Source organism: Alligator mississippiensis, chromosome 3, assembly GCF_030867095.1.
Source record: "Alligator mississippiensis isolate rAllMis1 chromosome 3, rAllMis1, whole genome shotgun sequence".
Taxonomy (NCBI): domain Eukaryota; kingdom Metazoa; phylum Chordata; order Crocodylia; family Alligatoridae; genus Alligator; species Alligator mississippiensis.
The window spans coordinates 291,534,693-291,556,607 of NC_081826.1; the positions used below are offsets into that span (position 1 = coordinate 291,534,693).

Here is a 21,915-nt window from a genome sequence, read left to right on the forward strand (position 1 = left end):
TAATTCTGGTACCGAATGAAGCTACTCTCCAAGGCTCTACAGTCGTTTAATCTCTTTTCTGACGTCAAATGACAAATTTCTTGCCCTGGCTCATTAACATGATGACTAATGAAAGCTTATTATAAGTGAATTTATAAATGAAATTAAGAGATTTATATTAAAGACCAGGCAAAAAAAAAAAAAAAAAAAGAGTGGATTTAACAACAAGAACAACAAGGGAAAGAATATGCACACATTTCACAGCCCCGCTCCTGCCAGGCAGCTGACAGCCAGAGCGCGTGCTGCTCAGTGAATGTGGGAAATGATTGCTGATGCTGATGGACATCTTCAGAAATGCTGGCACCCTGCTTAGCTTCAGGTGCATGCTGAGATGGAGAAGGGTGAATCCCGGACAGGGGGTGGGCACATGCTACACGAGGGGCAAGGGCAGGGTGAGATTCTTGCTGGATATGATCAAGGAAGGTAGAGATCGTAATTCTGCACCAAGCTCTGGTAAACAGAAAAGCCCTTTTAGACAATGACCACTTGGATAAACCTCTTGATAGACATCTTAGGCTGTAGTATCACCTAATTTATGCCGGAGTAACTCTGTTGAAGTCAATGAGATCTTTTTTTCTCATGTCTATACCCAAGATCGGAATATATTGCCTGGTTTATTGACTGCGTTTCTGATGGTTCCAACCTGAAGCTAAGGCTTGTTCTGGCTGTAACTACTTCCCCCCGGACTTCGGCTCCAAAAATATCTCCTATTTGAAACCTTTATGCCCTTCAACTGGAGTAAGATGTCTGGTAAAAGTGCAGCTACCGAAGAGGTGTGGGCCAAGGGAACTCCAGAAACAACCAACAGAAATAAACTCTGGGAAAGGTCAGATCTGGGCTGAGCGGTCACATCCAGCCCTATTTGGACTCAACCAAAACATCCATAGCTGAAAGTTGGCAGCCAGATAGCTGTACTAAACCCCACCACTAACACTGAAAAAGGCACAGAGAACAAACCTGCAGCTCGAATCACAACGGATAGAGCAGGTCGAGGTAGCTTATTCCGTATCCAAACCCACCGCGGGGAAGGGAAACACGCTGGCTTCTTTAGTCTATGAAGCAAACATTACTTTCCAGCCAAAGCACTCAGAGACCACGGCAACAAGATGGGCAGACAAATGGATGGAAGAATGGGCAGACACATCATACAGCACTTTCGAAACATTCATGATTTCCCCTTCACAACGATGCTAGGAAGGACTCACAGCAGGCTGCCCTTCATGCCACACCACTGGCCTTAGAGAACAGAATACCTTTAACTTGGGTTTTGCCAAATTCTGACCTCATGTTCAGTACAAAGAAGCTGAGGAAAGACTTGGGTAACACACTCGTAGCCACTGGGCCCCTTTTCCAGGCCATGGATGCTCCAAGTGTTTGTCTGGCAGTTTGGGAAACTGAGGCACAGCAAAAGGAAGGCCAAGGTCATGGAGCAAGTCAACAAGCACCAGAAGCAGGATCCCAGGTCTCCAATGTTTTACCACCCGCTTCCTGCTGCTGGGTAATGGAAAGCAGCTCGTACTGTACTCTTTTTTCTGCCCTTTCACATTGCAATGGAGGAAGAAGCACAACACATGCCTGGAGCTCCTGCGAGTTAAATTTAGTTCTTGCTAGAACCAGGCGCCCCGGGCTGCGATTCCAGCTGAGCGTCCTTTTCCTTTTCCGTTTCCTTTTTTCTTTTCCTGCCCAGGAGGCTATTTCTTTGGCTGACAGTAAATCGTCACCTGCACATGTAGATCCCTTAAAAACAAGCCTCTAATCTCCCCGCACTGTTTTCAGCTAGCAACCAAATACATGGAAAATATGGATGCAAATCCCTGCTGGTTGCTCAGGTCTTTTGTGCCTAGACAGCGCAGACGTCCAGCTTCCAAGGTCAAGTCTTCACGGCTCAGTTAGGCCAGGCTCTCACTCAGGGGCTGCCCTGGCCCTCTCCTGCACACACAGGAAAACCTCTCTGCTCAGTGAAGTTGTGCTTTCAACCCAAGTTACACTCAGCTTATGGGGAGAGCAAGAGCCACTCAAGTAACCATTCGAGTACTGACAGACCTCTGCTGCTTCCCACAACCCTGCCCAGAAGGACAGACAAGAAGCAATCCCGGAGCAGCTCAGTGTCCTAGGGATGCATCCCAAAAGTCCTAGTGCCAAAAAAAAAAAAAAAGAAAGAGTCCATAAGGACACAAATAGGGCTCAATAAGGCTTTCCAGTCTGGCTGCTCACACCTGGATATGATGACTCCTGTACTCAGACCCGGCTATTGTTCAATTCTCTACTGAAGATATACCCTAAAAAGAGGTTGCAGCATGCCCTCTGCTCTGAGCCTGGTTAGCTCTTCTGGTCCATCAAGGGGTGGGGGTGGAAGTGACCCCCATAGCTAACTCAAACAGTGATGCCAGCAGAAAAGTTTGGGAAACCTTGACGACTGTAACTCTTTCCTCTTCCTTTCCATGCTCAGGTCTCACGCATGACCTGGCCTAACTACCTTCCTCCACCTGTGAAGCAGCTCTGAATGCCATTAGCGGTGCCTGCAAAGTTGGGGGGCAAATTATCCCTGCAAATCACAGAAGCATGGAGTTGGAGGGGGCCTCAAGGGCCAGCCGCTAGATGCTGGTGGTAGGCACAAACCTAGACTTGGAGTTGAGGCCTTTTTGAAGACCGGATTTAAGAATGCAAGGACCGAGGAAGGCTCAGCCTCATCTCTGTTTTTTAGAAATGCATGTGCTTGCCCTACCACTCAGCTCAGGAGGCAAACAACGCCGCGCTATGCACCCTGGGATAAGCGGTGTGACATCTCAGTGCTTTCCCTTGAGCCCCACCCCTCGCATTCCCCCCAAGGGAAAGGCAGCTTCTGCTCGCTGCTTCATCAAAGTTAATGGCCCACAAAGAAAAATCATCACCTGCTCAGGGAGAGGTCACAGGGAGCAGCATAGAAATGGGAGGCGGATTCTGCTAGAAAACACTGACCCGGGTCAGCAGCTCCTCATCTCTCGGAGACCAGGAAAATCGCCCTTTGGGGATTCACTTAGAGGTAACGGAAACCCCGGGTTTCCTTAGGAAGCTCAGAGAAGGACCCTGTATAAGAAAGCTGTTTGTCAGAACTCATCTAACCCCAAACAGATGCTTCAGTTCATCAAATCAGCAGTGCATTTGAGTGAATAGTCAAGTGGCCTTTCCATATGAGAGTCTAATGAACTTGATTCCTGCAGAGCTGCCAGTTCTTATCAAGGAAGACGTTTTGATTTGGCTTCCGCCTCTCTCCCCCCCTTCTCCCTCTCTCCATCACAAGGGCCTTCAGAGTAGCTAAATGATGCCTTTAAATTTCATCCAAAGCAGCCAGGCCCACATTATCTAACACGTATGCAGGGGGCGCTTGCAAATTCAAGCCCCGCTGCTTTGGATTCTCCAGCCCTGTTTCAGTGTGGTAGGGCTGCTCTGTGATTTACAGGGCTTTTGGTTACCAAAGTTGATTTGTCAGCACTGCATAAAGAAAAAGAAATCAAGGGTCCAACCTCTGTTCTCAATGACATGCGTGAAGGCAGAATAGGTCCCTTCACCAAAGTTGTTAAGGGTGACCTAGATGCAATTATGAGCAGAACTTTTGCACATGTACCAGTTTGCACACACCCAGTGTGCCCAACAAGTCTTGCAAGCCTTGTGATTTGTGGGCACAAATACTGAGATGCATGCAGAGGCCCTGATGGGCATACATAGGACACTGTGTCCACAGAACTGCCAGTGCACTTTCATTTGAAGGTTGTGTATTTTTGGGCCTGACTGATTTGCTTGAAGCCACAGAATAAGTCAGTGACAGGAGTGATATGGGATGGCAAGAGGTCTGATCAGTTAGTCTCATACACAGACCACTGTTAGGTGCTGCCTTGTGAAGGCGGAGTGGTAAGATGTGTTGGATATCCTCCTACCCAGCACTGATCACTAATGCACCGAAGGCAGTGGTCTTCACTTGAGTTCATGACATGGTGCCGTGTGTTTGGACCCCCCCCCCCCATACAGACACAAGAATGTGTCCTTGTACACAAGGTTTGTCATTCTTCCCCAAGACCATTTTGACGTCCCTCGAGGTGAGTAGGGACTGTTACAAGCATCTAACCTGACCTCTTGCATACGACAGGGCACAGAATTTCAATTTGCAGTAAAACTAAAGAATCCCTTTTCAAAGGGGGGTCCACTCATGGTTGACTCGCACTGCTAAAGCATGGCATCTTCTATCCTGTTCAAACAGCCTTCATTTCAGCTCTTAGCCATGGGGTCTTGTTTTGCTAATTTGAGGGGAAAGGGGTAGAGATCTAGTATAGACAAATTATCCCCAGCAGAGTACGTATAGGCCATAACCAAACCACCCATAATCTTCTCTTCAGTAAACTAACTAGACTCCAACGCTTCCCTTTGCAGATGTTTTCCAGATGTTGAAAAACTCCTTATAGCAGTCCTCCAGCCCCTTTGTTTTTATGACATCCTTTTCAAAATGTTGGCACTCCAACTGTTGCGGTCACTGTCTCACCGGATAATACCACATCCTTAATCACGATCTGCGCTCCCCCCTTATACATCCAAGGATCACATTAGCTCTTCTAGCTACAGCAGCATGCTGGCAGCTCATGTTCACTTGCTTAGTTACAGTGGCCTTTCACAGTCACTGCCTGCCACGATATACTATAATGCGTATTCTTTTTTCCTCAAAGGGTTGACCTTACTTTGAGGGGGTTAAAACACATGTTGTTTAACCGCACCCAGTTTATCTGGTACGGTACTGGGGGAGGACCTGGCTTGGCAGCGTCATGCTGCAGGAGGCAGAGGTCTCTGCTAGAGAAAGATCAGGGAAGTGGTCTGGTGCGGGGGACAGGAGACACAAATTGATCCAACTCACTCTGCATCAGTGACCTGGTCTCATCATTATCTGCCTCCTCCACCAGGCAGTCTGTGTCACCCACAGACTTTACCAGCAGACACCTCTCGAGTGAGTGCCAGAAACCTTCACCCCATATGCATCCCTCTTCAACGGCCCTTGTGCCATGGGACTACATTTCTCCCATCATCTGCACTTCTGCAATCTCTGGGCTGTTCTGCAGCTTGCCCACTGGATGTACCATTTGCAAATTTGGAGAATGCTACTGAGCATGCACTACATACATCCCACTCTTCTCCAGCATTTTGGTAGTTATAGGCTTATTAAGCTCTGCTACCAGTTACTAACCATCTCCCCTACCCTAGGCCAAGCTGTCCATTGCAGGATCCATCCATGCACTGGTAGGAATCTGTATTCAGGTTACTATCTGTTATAGGCAGGATAGACTTAAACCTAGTGTTTAACCCATGCAGCCCCTTACTTGCCAGACTATCAGTAAGAATCAGGCTCGCAATAGAAACAGCTTAATACCTTGCACCTCCTGTGGTCATTTACACCCGTCCCAAGTGGATTTAAACCACCACCAAAGGAGAACGCTCTGCTCACTGTCAAAGGTAGCACAGGTCACCCATTTGGACAGGGGCACAGCGGTGAATCAGGCCCATGTTGTACAAGCAGGGTGAACTGATGGAGCAAACAATGGGAAAGTACATGAAATGCAAAATGAGCATCCACCTGGAAAGATGCAGCTGGAAACTGCGGTGCCTTTGTTCCCTGGGTGGTGCACACCGAATCCTCCCTGGAATCAGGGCAGCTGCCACCTGTCACTGCACACACAACTATACTAGCGACATGCTGTAGAGGTAGCATATTGATCCAGGGCATGTGCAAGATGCCAGGCCTGTGAAAGATGCAGGCCTACACCCTAAGGCTTTCCCAGAACTGAGGAAGGGCATTTTGTGCTTGGAAACTTGTCTAACTGCTCCCAGCTGTGTAGCTGGCAATCATATGGGTGAGCCCAGACTCCCACCAAACAAACCTTACTTCACTGCGATGCACACTGTGCTCTCTCTTGGAAACCTTACTCTTGCTCCTCCTTGCTGCTGTCTCCTCTCATCCAAAATAAACGGCCCCTCAGGCTGGCGCGCGTCTTGCTTGCTCCTTAGAAGCGTCACAAGGACCGATGTCCTCCAAGAACCAATAATCAGGTTCCCCACCGCATTCGCCTGGCCCCGAGGAGCAAGAAAGGGCAATCGTGATAGGAGCTGCATGAACACTTACCAGCTGAGACAGAGGCGTCCATAGCGAGCAGCAGCCGACAGCAAAGCAACCACTTTAGGGCTGCAGCTGCCCTAAAATTGAAAGGACCTGCACCCCAAAAGCCTTGCTGGGAGCACAGCTATATGAGATAGCAATGTTTCACTGAGAAGATTCAGTATGGGTTACAGGATTCTGGACTAAGGGGCTTGTTTTAGTGTGTCCCCACTGTCACTCCTACCTCGGAAAGCCCCACTGAACCCCACTGATTTCAGTGGATTGACACACGCAGTGTTCATCACATTGGAGCAAGGACCTCTCCGGCGTTGGCTGAGAAGCCTCCAAGATGGTTCATGTGACTTTACCTGGGGTTCAAAGGCAATTTTTGCTGTCCCCAAAGGCTAAACTAAGTGCTCCTTTTGCTCTGAAGAAAACGGAAGTGCAAGATGCAGAGAACTCCAAGAATATGGGAAGTCAGTCTCCCACGTGTCTCCCATGTGGCAGCAATGAACCGCAAATAAGGGCAAGGCTGGCTCTGATGGCTTGGCCCGGATGAGCCTAGAGGGCCCTGCCAACCCTCCTGCTCTAGGGAATCCACGTCTAATGCAAGCGGCGGGACTTTCATACACTAAACTGTCCTCTGTCCTGCTGTGGCAGGGACAGAAGCAGAGGGAGGAGAAGAAAACTCACCGCCTGGCCCCTCTGAAGGGGCAGAATCAGAGGACTTCACGTCCTGACCCCCTCTGTATAGCAGCTGCTGTGGTACAGCCATCCCCAGCTACTCAAACTCAGGAGTCAGCGCCCTCAAAATCCTGAGCCTGGCACAAAAAACGTTGGGCTCTTTTTAGCCGCCTTCTCTTCTAATTGCATGGCACCGGAAGCTGGGTCTAGAAAGAAAACACCTACCTACAGCTTGTGAGACCCCTGATGCAGTGCTGGTAATGCCCCTGGCTCTGCTGCGTGGTTGACAAACAGCTGCTTGTCGGTCCCCCCCCCGCGGAGCTGGCTCTGGTGTTGTGCCAGGGTCGGGTCTGACCGACTGGCTGTCAGTCCCAGCCCCGAGCCTGCACCTGCACCCAGTGCGGTCTCGGTGGAGCAGCCCCGTAGCTGAACCCATGTTACTTAATATCATCTGGAGATACTCCTCTGCAAAAAGCACTAACTGGGCTCCAGTACAATAGCACTTAGCATGTGTTTTACTGCTTGAATGCGCAGATGCTGGCATTTTAAGTGCACTTAACGTGTCCTACATGTAATGTGTGACAAGACCCTATTGCAGGGTCAATTGTTGTATTGGGAGCCTGGTTCATGCCTGGAGCCCCAGCCGGGGGTCTTTACTGCTGTCAGAATGTCCCCGGGATGCTCGTGCATTGTAGGGATTTCATGACAGAGGCGTCCAATCTTGGCCCCCGGACGCTTTCCTTTCCCATTGGCAAGAGACTGCGTGTGACCTGCAGCAGAGCAGGTGTTGCCGTGACCCTCATCCTTGGAAGCCTGTGGGGATTAAAGCTCCCAGAACGCTCCAGCAAGCGCTGTCTGAATTAATATGGAGCACGGCAGGCTCCGGCACGTCCCCATAGGTGACACCTGCTCAGTGGAGGCAGGAGGGGTGACCATAGGTCATTGCGTGACGTCCATACCGAACAAGGTGTACCAGCGCTTGCTCGGTGTCTGCCCTCGAACACTACAGAGAGGCCCAGAGACTGGCGCAGAAGCAGGAGTGACTCAGGCAAGAGAGAGGACGTTTTGCTTTCATGAGCAAATCAAGAAATGATTTCCAAATTCAATTAGAAGGGCTGCAGAGCACAAAGAAAGTTATGACTGCTGTGCTGGCTAATGAAGCTCAAATCAACAAAAATCAAGCAATCAGGAATGACCGGCCTGGGGATCTGGCAAACACGCACACGGTTTTCTTGCTTTGAGCTGCTGGCTGGTTTCAATGCAGTCGGTTGTGACGGAGGGCAGCTGTTCGGTGAACTGAATGGGGGAGTCTGCTTGTTGTTGGGCACGACACACAACCCCCCACCCCACAACCACTCTTCTTTGGTCTCTTGTTTGCAGCCTCAGCAGCGAGGCAAAGGACCAAATGGGAAGGGAAACAGTTCGTATCTCCCCTCTCCGAGCCTAGCTGAAGTCCCTCGAGGAAGGGATCCTGAGTAGTGCAGTGAAGGAGCTGAGGGCTTCCTTAACTATTCTCATCCAGCCGCCCTCAGCAACAAAAATAAAAGGCTGAGGATATACCAAGGTTACTTCATTTAAGTCACTTTGAGGTGTTGATAAATGAATCTATAGACTTCAGTATTTCTGGAGCGATCAGTCTGTGATTACCTGCATTGCCTAAACAGGCATGCAGCACTATCAGTGTCATAGAGGGGAGCTGGGTTTTTGCTTGTAGCCGTATTGGTCTAAGGAGAGGAGTTCACATATTCCTGGTAAGAGCCGACTTACATTTCTCCAGCGAGAATGTCCCATGTCACTGAGGAATTGTTTTTCCACTGCCACCTCTGCATAGCCTGTGCCCATTTGAAAAGACCCCAAGAAATAAGAAAGCTCCCACTTCCAAATATTGTAAATTCAGTTCTAAAGCCCCATATAACAGGGTGGGCTACTAAATACCTACTGCTCTGGGCTGAGTGGTTAAATGCAATATCCCCTAATAGTATGGTACAGCAGGGGAAGCAAGATGACATGGCCACACATCAGAAGAAATATCAGAAAGTGGAATATTGTGTTCTCCCCAGCCATAGCAAGATTTCCCTAGAGAAAACTTGAAAGCAGAAGTTGGGAAGGCAATACTTTAAATCGGAGCAGCATGAACTGCAGAGTGAATTTCATAATCCTTTCGGGAACACTCTGAATTGATTTGTTTGGAATAAGAAGAAACTATAGCACCCCGGGGAGCCAGATGTCTGGTGGAATTGGTAACAGCATACAGAGCCCTTCTCCTCGAGGTCACCTGTTGGCACCTAGCCCGGATCATTACTAACCGATAGTTCTTGCTATCTGATAGATGCTGAGCGGTCTACATCAAATGAGTTACTGGCTCTCATTTCAGTCCCTCATATCCACAGCATAAAATCTATCCTGACACAGGCCAGCGTAGCACAAAGATTGAGGATTAAATGAGCACAGGTAGTAAATTATTCCCTTATCCTCCAGGAAAGCAAGTGCACCCACTGGCTGGGTCTGTGCAGCCGCTACCTGGGCTGTATGCATCCTGCACCGTTCTCCAGGGCTGCCCATCTGGCACCTTTCCCTGATACTATTGTCTCTCTACGTCTATCAATATTGACACACACACATTATTAAGGAAGAAGATTTGCGCTGACAGCTTAGGAGAGATGGTGCCAGGACAGTTCCAAGAGACAGGGCGATCGTTATTCACACCAACCACTGGCCTTTCATAGACATGGGCAACTGGTGCCTCTCAAGTCTGGGGGGGCACCAGATCACCAATGGAGGGGACGGGAAGTCTCCTAGCGGCTGATCACCGACCGGGGTGGGGGTCCCCCAGCCAGCAGCAAAACCGGAAGTACACTTCCAGTTTCATAGCTGGTGCTTCCAGGGGGTGCACGGCCAATCTCAGAGGGTGTACGTGCACCCACGTGCACCCTCTATGCATCACCAATGTTCATAGATATAATATACATATAGGTACATTACTAATGAAGATATATACTTGTAAATATTAGGGGGGTGTGGATACATGATATGCACACACACATAATATATATTTACATGTGTACATATATGCGTGCAAATATACACACATGCACATATATGTATGTCATGGGTCTCTGGATTCTGTCCTTTATCAGTAACCTGATAAATGCATTTCTAGGCTAGATACAGATAGTCAAAAAGCCCAAGGCAGAATTGATTTAAGTGATGTGGTTTTTTGTAAGTGGTGTAATATAGATCAGTAGCAAACAGGACACGTTCGCCCTGGTGAGGGGGTGCAAATCTCAGATCGAGTTCCACCATTTTTATACCAGTCTATGTGTGCCGAACGTCTGTTCTCTTATGAGTATAGACTGGTTTTGTGTGCCAAACTTCTGTTCTGTTAGAGGTATAGATGCCTTTGCAATCATGTATATCGGTAAAAGTATAATGTCTGTACCTGGCCCTAGCTGCATTGGAATATGGTGCTTAATGAACTGTCTCTTAACATTAAGGCAAAATCACCCCGGCAAATAGCAACTGCCTTCATCTTTACACATTGCCAGAAAAGGAGGAGTATGATGAATGATTGGAGTTCACCTTGTGGAATCTGCTAGTGCAAGTGGATCTCTACCTTTACTGAAAGGCGATGGGGCTAAATCAGAGGTGTCAAACTCACCTTGTGTCCCAAGTCAGATCCGGATTGTGGGGCTCCTTGCTTGCTGGCCAAATCCAAGCTGAGAACCTGTGTGGTTCCAGTCCAGGGCATGCAGCGGCAGCTCTGGCACTGACCCAGGGCACAGGGCAGTGGACTGGCAGCAGCAGCTCTGGCTCTGGCACAGGGCACAGTGCAGCTCCGGCTCCCACCACAAGCTCCATGCTGGAGCTGGAGCTGACGCTGCCACTGCGTGCCATGAGCTGTGGTGGCAGCTTTAGCTCCAGTGTGAACCGTGCAACAGCTCCAGCGGCTGAGAAGGAAAGGCTGCAGTGGTGGCGGCAGATAAAGTATCCTCACTTGCCCTCCTGCTGCTGATCATCATGTCCACTAGCCCCAGACTCTTGTAGCAGGTCATGCCTCTGGCTATGCCCGCCAGCTACCAGTGGTCTGCTGGTAGCCCAGTGGGCCGCACAGAACAGCTCCATGGTCTGGATCCAGCATGCAGGCTGTACACTTGGCAGCCCTGGGCTAACTGGTTAAACTCTCATAGCTCAAGTCAGCCCTGAGAAAACCAGAGTACATACCAGCACCCTCGCATTGGATGGATAAAGTCCTGGACTGCCTACAAAAAGGGATTCCTTCTGTGATATCCGTGGTAGTGCCATAAAGACAGGGTAATGCCATTCATTTCAGCTGAGTCATTGGATTTACATGGAGGTACCTGAAATCAGAATTTGGTTCACACGTGCTGCTGCTTTGACGCACAGCCCCAGCTAGCAAAAATGGCTAATTGCAAGGCTAATTCTTTTGAGAAGAATGCAAACTTTATGAGGGCCAATGACTGTCCTTGGGTTATAATGTGGAGTCACATCCACCTCGTATGCTGGCAGTGTGAGCAAGTTCAACCTAAATTCAACAGCCTCTTTTACAAGGTCTCTAATGCCATTCCTTGGTGATCAGTGTTTAGGGCCAAACAGTGCTGGGGCACAATTCCCTTGGCCTACAGCAACAGTTATGGTGGACACTAAGCTGAATATGAGCCAATGATGTGTCCTTGTTGCCAAGAAGGCTAATGGCATACTGGGCTACACTAGTAGGAGTGTTGCTAGCAGATTGAGGGAAGTGATTCTTCTCTATTCAGCATTGGTGAGGCCACATCTGGAGTCCTATGTCCAGTTTTGGGCCTCCCACTACAGACAGAATGTGGACACATTGGAGACAATCCAGTGAAGGGCAACAAAAATAGTTAGGGGGTTGGGGGACATGACTTATGAAGAGAGGCTGAGGGAACTGGGTGTACTTAGTCTGCAGAAGAGGAGACTGAGAGAGGATTTAATAGCAGCCTTCAACTACTGGGAGGGGGAGTCCAAAGAGCATGGAGCAAAACTGTTCCCAGCAGTGACAGATAACAGAACAAGGAGCAATGGGCTCAAGTTGCAGCAAGGGAAGTTGAGATTGGATGTTAGGAAAAACTTTCTCACTAGGAGAGTAGTAAAGCGCTGGAACAGGTTACCCAGAGAGGCAGTGCAATCTCCATCCGTGGCGGTTTTGAAGACCTGGCTAGACAAAGCCTTGGCTGGGATGATCTAGCTGGGGCTGGTCCTGCTTTGAGCAGGGGGTTGGACTAGATGTGACCTCCTCAGGTCCCTTCTTCCAAACTTTGTTTTCTGTGATTCTAACAACGCAGCTCAGTAAAGAAGGGAGAGAAGGTGACTGTAGGTTGCTTTTGCACTCCTTGAATCCTGGCCTGGTTTGGTAAAGGCCTTGTCCCCACTTAAAGCAACCTTACCCCAGGTCCCCATCACCCTGGCTGCCCAGAACACAAAGGCACGCATGTTGCAGTGAGGACTTCTTTTGACCCAGGCTGCAGCAATTATACCACTAAAGCATTGTCCTATTATAGGGATCTACTCAAGGCCAACTGACCCCACCTGTCCTTCACACCAGCAGAACACAACACAGCAGATGTCACACAGGGAAGAATTAGACCCATGGACCAGATTAAGGAGTATGGAGCACAGAAATCAGCCAGTAGGGCCTGATTCTGCCCTTACCTTACAGAAGTGACTCCAATGAAGGCAATGGAGTTACAGCAGTCAAGAGCAGACTTGGGACCAAATCCTAGCCTACCTCGGAGGCACCGACATGCTAATAAGGTGCCTAAGCATCCTCCTATTCCACCCAAATGAGTCTCTGAAAAACTGCTCTCCCAAAAGGTGTGTGGGTCCTCCTAGTCAGCATCCTCACTCATGGGGAATTAGTCTTCAGGCAACGAGGAAGGCCCGTTACTAAAGGAGACTCAGACACTCAAGCAGCATGGACTAGGGTCACATATAGGCAGCTCAGAGGTGAAACAGGAGCTTGCCCTTGGCATCCGTGTCAGGGTAGCTGGCTTTTCTTAGGGTTTTTTTTAGGAAAGCATGTGCAGACTTGCGCGACAGCCCAGGAGGTCAGCGCTCTCCTTGTGACAGCTCATTTAGTGCAATATCAGAAGGAGTTGATCTTTTGGAGGAAGACAGGTGATCCTTAGCGCAGTGTACAGGGCCGCTGACTCATCTCAGTCTCCAGATCCAGACTCTGGCTTATTTCCTTCCTCTCTTTTCTCAAGGGACTATTTTCCCCCCTCGTACTGGGTCAGGCTCTCACAGTGAGCTCACATGAGCCAAACTCAGCCCTCACGCAAGTACCCCAAGGACACGCATCGCCGAGGACAGGGTGGATCCCACAGCGTTGAGACTGAGAGGGGCTGCTTGCACCCGAGTGACTGAAACCAGCACTGGGACTGCACAAGGGCTGGGAAATGCTTAGTTCACAGGAAGGGGAAGGATTTATGGTCTGGGATTCAGAGGTGCTGAGCAACCCGGGCTCCCTCCGACTCTGATATATGAGTACTTCACAGGTGCGGGCCTCTCACCTCCTTTCACGCTCCAGGCCCCAGAGGAACAACACTAGACACTTAGCTTTTCTGGGGATGACACCATTAAACTGCTGATTTGTTCATCTGAACGGCACACAGCGCACTGCACGTACACGGGCCGTGTCCAGAATCAGCACACACAAGGAGCGAGGCCTGTCCACGGCTGAATGCACGTCGTCCCAAAGAAATCCCGTGGCAAGTGTAGATGGGGTGAGGAACTCAACATACTCCTGGCCTCGGGGAATCATAGCAACCTGTGTTTTTAGAAAGGATAGCCCTCAGCCCATGGAGTAGGGTGGCCATCATAGAGGAGAGGCCGGTTGTCCTCTGTCCCCGAGTGATACGAAACCAGATGCCTTTAGGTCCTCTATTTTTCTCTTGAAGACAGCTCATTTCTCTTGAAGAGAAAAATAAGGGACATAAAGGCGTCGGGTTTTGTATCAATAGAGGACAGAAGACAACCGGGCTGTCCTCTATGATGGCCACCCTACCATGGGGAACCACACATGGCCATGCCAATGCCTGGAGCCTCTCTGCTCAATCAAGACGCCCTATATTGCCTTGGGAAATATGTTCCCGTGGGATCTCAAGAAGGACGGTGCCTTGGAGATCCTCTCTCCTCTGGCTCCCCACCCAGCCTGACGTCAAAGCACCCCAACTCCAGAGCCCTTGCTGGGTGAGAGCTAGGGAGAGATGAGGGCATTTGTAAAAGGTGGTCTTCTTGCCTCACCCTAGCACACTGTTAAGCTAAAGAGAAGGCTTTCCTCTTCTTTCCATCCCCAACGCACCAAAATGAACGAGAGGTGAGCTGGTCCTTAATGTTACGCTTGCTCTCTTTGGCACGAACGTGAGGCTTTCATGTGACATCTTGGCCTTTCTGACTTACATTTTACCCTACCTGCTAATGAGGTTCTTATGCGCTCAGAAAACTGCTGTATGGGCGAAAAAAATAATAATCTCAGGATTACTCTAGCCACTTCTCGAGGGTGACGGAGAGAGCAAGGCTCAGACCCGATTGGCCATGCGGCCGGCTGAAGGCTGCAGCGAACCAGGCTAACGGCCCATCCAGGCGGATGGGGCTGTGTGAGGATGGAGAGATTTGTATGAGTGTAAGCAGATTATGCAGCTAAATGAGAAGGATGGGGAGGAGGCACTGGGCTTTCTTAACCTGGAAAGAGCTAACACGTCAAGGAGCCATGTTTCCTAGCGTGCCGTTGACATTTCCTGAGGTGCCTCAAATTAAGTACCTAAATCCCCTTTCAGGAAACTGAGTCACAATGTCCTTTTTCAGATGACAGGAGGCTCCTTCAAGCCCAGAAGAGCACAGAGCACTCAGCCCTCTCCAGGACTTCCTCTGCACCTGGCAGGATTGAACTTTAACCACTTGACTTACAGTTGCTAGATCAGGTCTTGGACTGGATTTGACTGCACGCATCTCACAATTCAGCTTATTCTTCACAGCTGCTTTTTCCTTTTTGATTTGCAAAGTAATTCATTAGTAGCTAAAAAGCACGTGTCAGTGGGCCCAATTCTGCTCTTGGAGGTGTAAATCCAGAGTAAGCTCATTATACTTTGCTGAAGTTAAACCAGAGAAAATGACAGCAGAAGTTGGCCCGGGATGTGTATTTCTGAAACCGGAAACCAATACAGTTTGTGGTAATCCCATGACCCCAGTTTGAGGTTCAGTAGAAGCAGTTATATTGACCTCATCCACATTTGAAATTCTCTGATAGCACAAAGAGGCTTTAAAGTGAATATAAATGTATTTAAGACCCTTCTACATGACCAGAGCAGTATAAAGGGATTTAGCATGAATGGGAATCTGGTCCAGTTATGTCCATGTTCAGACTTATCGTTCCCCCGGTATAAGAAGTTATTCAAACTAACCCATTAGTGCATCCTGATGCCCAAAAGTAACCTACCCTCTGCAGCAAGCAGGGTGTGTTTGCACACCCAATGGCACTTGTCTCAAATTTTCCAAGTCTGTGACACTGAAAAAAAAAGATGATTTTCTTTGTACAGGTGGTTTCCGAGATTGCAGTGGCAAAGGAATTTGTTATTCAATTGTGGATGCATTTGATGAATTATGAACTACAAAAAAACCTTTGGTTACTTGCTAATAAGGTGGAGGGGAGGGGGGGTGTTTTCTCTTATAAGAATGTGCTTCTAACCAGACAGGTCAAAATATGATGGCAGATGATAAATTGCTTAGCTTGAGTCCCCATTAACCCAGCAGCTTTTGGTATTATTAGATTACTAAACCATCTTCAAAATATATTGACCAAACAGTTTTGATCTATATTAGCAGTAATTTGCAGCAGAGGATCTTGTGGCTTGTTATGCATGCTGTGATGAAACCACTGCCCGTAACAAAAGGGCTGCTGCTTGCGTCTTTCAGATCAGCCAGGGCTGGAAACGTATGATTTGGAGGGAGTGTTGGTTTGGTTTGCGTGAGGTTTTGTGTTTTCTTTTGTTTGGTTGGTTGGTTTTAATTCCATGCCAGAAACAAAATTGAATTGTATCATGTGAAAAGAAAAATCACATCATCAAATGATCAGCTCCAACAGGCATGCGGGTCTCCCTTCATGCAAGCTAGAAAAGCACAGCCTCCCCTAGTTACATACGTGTACGTGTACATGTGTCACAGCACACGGCTAAGCTTTCCAATCTGGAATAGGATCGAGCAGAGAACAAAGGGCCACGGCATACAGTACATCCAGAAGGGGGAGCAAAGAAATATATACTGTTGGTGGTCATACAGGAGGGACATGATGGCCAAACAATTACTAAGATACATGGAAAAGGAATATGGAGGAGGAAAAAACTCAGGATACAGCTGGGGAAAAAAAGTGAAAAGGCATTGCCTTGCAAAATGATGAGTCTCCTCAAATGATGACCATTTAAGTGTGGAGGGGTCTTTTAATCGCTTGGTGGTTTCTAATGTGTCTCTTTCTACAGGACAACTGTAAGATTACTTGTCTCTCTCAGAAATTAGGATAGGTGTAACTGCTAAACTCTTGCTCCGCTCATAGCAAATAAAATACCCATCCTGCTTTCACCGCTTCCTTTTCAAATGCAATTAGTGCAAGAGATCCTTTCATCTTTTTTGGGGTTGGTTTATTTTTTTGGAAGTGCTGACTTTATTTATAGTTGGCACTTGTAACACCAAAGTACCACCCTGTAACCAATTTTGGATGTATTATGTAGTAGCTCCTTCCTGGGAAATAGTTCTCTTTAGGGGCTCTAGTGAGATAAGAAAGATGGGTGACCTGTGTTAGGATTTCATAGCGCCTGCAGGAAAAATCCCTACTAACGAAAGCAGGGAGCTAATTCAGCTTTCCTATGTGCTGCCCTGTGCATGAATCATTACTGTGGTTTCTAGACAAATAGTTACATCTTCAATCAAATCTGATATTCCAAAGAGCGTGGCTTTCAAGTTTCTGTGCTATGCTGCAAGCAGGAAGTATAGTTACACTAGCATCTCCAACACTTTCTCCCCTAGCTCTCCAGCTGTCTAAGGTATTTATAGTGTGCCCGTCATCATAGTATCTAGGCACTAGGATTTCTCTCCTGCCAGATGGTGGGCAGAGCAGTCGTATCCAAAGGCCAGATTTATAAAAAAGGAGGAAAATGATTTTTCAAGGTTACTTACTCCTTGCTAAAACTAGCCAGTTAAAATGCCTTTCCCCCTCCTTCATCTGGGTATGGTACCGCTCGTTACCGGAATGATATTGTAACCAATATGTAACACTGTAATTAGAAAGCAATAATAGCAGGCTCCTTATATATATAAATATATATATAAACATTTCCCCCTTATTGATGTGTGTGTATTTATACACTTTTTTTGCCATTCTGTTGGAAAACAGAATTATAACATGGTCACAGTGATAATACAGGATGTGTATCTATAAAATGTATATACACAGACTAATGCTGGATATCGATATGGGACAGAAAATATTAAACGCCCCCATATCTGTGGTGCTGAAAAATTCATTCACTCCAATCTTACAATGGGGAAAGCAAGGAAAAAATCTAAACAGCAGGATACGACAATAAATGGGAAAACAGCAATAGAAAAAGCACACTAGGTTAATATAGGAAAACTAGTTTCTTTATTGAGAGTCGTATATTAGTATTAGTGGAATTGTGTGTAACAATGTCATCATGCACACAATACAAAAAGGCAAGGCCCACCATGCCATGGAGGGGCAAACAGAACAAAAGCAGCGTACAATGAGCAGATGTATAGGCTACAGCACATTACATTTCAGCAGGGTATGTCTCTACAGAGAGATTTACATCAGAAACTAGGTAATGTAAAAAAATACAGACCATGCTTTAGTTTTAGTACAAGAAAAAGGTGAAGATACACAACCAAAGGATATTTGATACAGAAAATTACCCACAAAATAAGAACAGGAAGTAATTTAGCACAGCAGAAAATGTTATCCCTGTTTAATGGAAAACCATTTTGCCAGTAGTCTTTCTCTCTCTCTCTCTCTCTCTTTTAAAAAAATACTTTAATTAAAATTGGCATTTGATTCACTTCTTTGGAGGTGTGTTAATTGATCAAATGTTTGCGTCCAATTGACACACACTAAATAAAGTGTTTAGATAGTCTGTGTAGCAGGCAACTCTACATACTGGATGTTTCAGCTTTCAAAGAAACAGATGGAGACCAGCTGTTGAAAGTGGTGTAATTTTGGCCAGGAGTGCGTGTGACACATAATGTACAAAGATGCAGTACCCCTTTTGTATTACAAAGCCTTTGAGTAACCCTTCTTAACAATCAGGGTAGAGGAATAGGCAGACATTCATTTTCCTTCGTGCTTCCATTTGACCACGGATCTGATCCTCCAACTATTTTAAAGCCTTCCCCCCTAACCCCCCCCGACCCAGAATGAAGACAAATTGCATTGAATTTAATGGGGGGGGGGTTGTTTTGTTTTGCCTAGGATTGACTGCAATTTGTTTAGTCATGACTGCTTGCTACATGGCAAAACCCACGTTTGCCTAAATAACTGGAGAAAAACCACAAGATACTGCATCCACCAACTAAAGCAAAATGAATCCACTTAACAGGAATTTACAGTGCAATGTACTTAGCTAAACAAGATGAAGATACAAAAATGGCTGTTATTATCTACAGCTATTCTGAAATGGCCTGTTTTCTATACTACTACAGTGAAACTAAAAAGAACAGATTTAAGCTTACAGTCTGCCTAATAGTTTTACAAGAAGATTGTGGTTTAGACTTCAGGTTTAAGCATTAGTATCCTCTGTCATAAGGACTTACACTTTATTGATTCACTTTAATGGGTCAGATATCCCCAGCCCCTATACCGTTTCTCTGGTGGGGGCGGGGGTGTTCACCAGCAAGTAAAATGAAAGGGGCAGTCAAAAACAGCATGTCAATTTTTCAAGGGGCAGGAGCGAAAAAAAAATATAATAACCCACTAGAACTCATTTTAAGGTATCCGAATTTGAAAACATTAAATTGCATCCTGTAATGGTATTTAAAGATCAGTGGTATTAATGATCATAATGATTTAATCAGGATAATTATACTTCCAGGCTTCCCATCATTCTTAATGATTTTTAATGTATGCCTAGCATATAATAAAAAAATCCTAGACATTCTCAAGTAATAAAGGATAATTACAGAGCAGGAGGGGAAAAATTAGCGTGACAGCGAAATCTCATCAATCTAAGCCTTTCTTTTTTTTTTCTTTTTTTTTAAATTGACAGGCAGCCCATAGAGAGGGGATACTGCAGCTTAAATATCAATGCCTTCCTCAGATGGATGCAGGAAATGGTTAAGAGAGGGGTGTCACAATACAGCTAAATGCAGAGGCAGAGGGCTACAGCACACAGCAGCAAGTTGACCATTCACTGTGCTACACAATGAAGAAAAAAAAAAAAGATTTGATAAATGCAAAATGTCATCATCTCAACATCACAATAGAGACTGCACTCAGAAATGCCACAATGTTCCACCTATGTTGTATGGACACAGACAGGAAAGGGCAAGCTATTTTAACTTGGCGGGGCAAGAGCAGGGAAGAAGGGACAGATTCTGATCTGAGTTACCCTACGTGTAAATCAGTGCATCCCAAACCATCCATGCCTTTTCAGTCACTGGAACTACTCCACATTTGCAGTCCTGTAATTCAGAGCAGAATCTGGATTCGAATTGTTTTAGATTTTAATTCAGATTTACTGGGTCCCCCCGGGAGCAAGATCTGAATGGGAATTATAGCAGTCTATCATCTGTTAGAGGGAATTATATATATATATATATGCATATATATATATATGCACATACATGCATGTATATATTAAAACATTTGATATTGTTAGACTCTAGGGATCTGACCAACAATAGGCCGGTGGGGGGGGAGGGAGGGAGGGAGGGGGGATGGGCTGGGGAAACATTTCCATGGAAAAGAAATGCAAGGAGATTGCAGCTGATTTCAAATTAATAATGAATCTAAATGCATCCTGATTTGGGGAGAGGAAGAAAATGGAAGGAATGAAAGGGGAAAAAAAAACAACCAAAAAATAAAAAGGTTCAAGTCCATTGTTCGTAGCAGAATGTAGGGTGGTGGGTGGGACCGAGGGAAGGTGGAAAAAAAATGCAATGGCCATACACATCCCATATTAAATCTCTGTAAAAAAGAATCAAGCTGATGCTTTCTTTTTTTTCTCATGTCTCTGAGCCATAAGTGCACCATGGAGCACGGCGCGGCGGTGAATGGATGCGCTCTCTGGAGTCAGCATTACCAACAGTTTGAATCCCAACAGAGGAGGAAAAATTACGGGGAGGGGGAAATTGTCCAACAAGAGATGGAGGGGGGGAGGAAAAAAAGCCACCCTAAAAACAGTCTGCTAATCCCACCGCTATTTTAGTCCATTACAGAAGAAACAGCAAGGGACAAAAAAAGCTTAAGAAGGCTGAACATGCTCTCAGTCCGCAAGGGAGTGGGGGGAGGGCAGAGATAAGCCACGGAGGGATCTCCGCTGGGGAATAAATATTAAAAGCACAAATCGATGGTTAAACAGAGCAGATGCCAAATGTATAGAGATGTATCGATATCTCTGTATCTCTCTCCCTACCGTCCAGAGGCACCAAATCAAAAATCCTTCCAGCACCTTGACCAGGACACAGCTCTGCTTTTTATTTTTTTATTAATTTTTTTGCCTTTTTTTTTCTTTTTCTTTTTGTACCCCAGATCTAGATTGGTCAGGTGAAAAAGCAAGGAGTTGGGGTTGGGGGGAGGAGAAGGAAGAAGATGATTTTGGTTATCCGGGCGGTTAAAGGAAGGATCTCACATAATCCACCGCTTGGTTTCTGTCTGTCTGTCTTTTCCACCCTCCTCCTCCTCCTCAAGGAAAAAGTAGACGCGACAATTCAGCATTCAAAAAAAAAAAAAACCCCCAAAAACACCCCGCATCCTCCTCCCCATCCCCAGCATCAATCACTGTGCATTGCAACACCAGAATAAAGAGCCCCGAAGGATAAAGCGATACCTCTGTTTCGTACAGAGCCAAACACTGGAAGAACAAGATAGCCGACGTGCACAAGTACCATCCTGCCCGCTGCGGCGCCTGCTCCTGCTCCGGCTCCTGCTCCTGCTCCGGCTGCGGCTCCGGCTCCGGCTCCTGCGGCTGCGGCTGCGGCGCCTTTGTTGCGCGGCGGCTCGACGCTGGAGGTGCGCGTGGGGCGGCTCCGGCTGGAGCGGCGGCTGCTGCTGGCTGCGAGACAGATGGCCCATGGAAATGGTCCCTTCCAATCCCCTATATACATTCAAATGTGGAGCTGGGGCTGCAGCTGCCTGGCACACAAAGGGAAGGGCAGCCAATGGGAGGGAGGCCTTGGGGTAGGCTTGGCTGAGTCTTTCTTTCTTTCTTTCTTTCTGGGGTTTTTTTTTCTTTCTTTTAATGATCTCCAGCCTGGGTCTCTGTGGCAAGGGAGGAGCCGCACGCGGGGCCGGCCCCTGCCCCCCGAGCAGCCTCGGGGAGGAGATGGGGCCAGGGGCTGCGAGCCGGGGCTTGCACACGCGGGGATGCTGGCACGCGTGCACACGCAGGTGCTGCAGGCACATGGGGACGTGTAGATGCACACGCATGTAGATAGGCGAGCACGTGGCACGTGCACACGGTGATGCTCGCATGCACATACATACACAGCGGTGTTCACGCGTACAAACATACATGCACATACAGTAATGCTCACATGCACACACACATACATGCACAAACGCACACAATCATGCTCACATGTACACATTCACATGCACGTACACGACCATGTTCAGACATACGAACATACACACATGCACATGCAATAATGTTCACAGGTGCACACACATACACACATGTACAAACACACACAGTGATGCTCACATGCACATACACTCACATGCACATATGCACACAATGATGCTCACGTGCACATACGCATTGATGTTCGCACATACAGTAATGTTCACTTGCACACACATATACACACATGCACAA

The 21,915-nt window shown here is 47.2% G+C and overlaps 1 protein-coding gene across 1 annotated transcript in view; it reads right to left on the reverse strand.

Moving 5' to 3' along the window:
* The window catches only part of ARK2C (arkadia (RNF111) C-terminal like ring finger ubiquitin ligase 2C), a 108,669-nt gene extending 87,140 nt beyond the window's left edge, over window positions 1-21,529 (reverse strand). Inside the window, exon 1 of the mRNA XM_006263339.3 lies at window positions 20,926-21,529. Coding sequence (XP_006263401.3) covers window positions 20,926-21,202 — 277 coding nt within the window. The 5' untranslated portion in view covers window positions 21,203-21,529. The remainder of the gene's footprint in view (window positions 1-20,925) is intronic.
* Between the last annotated feature and the right edge of the window lie 386 nt (window positions 21,530-21,915).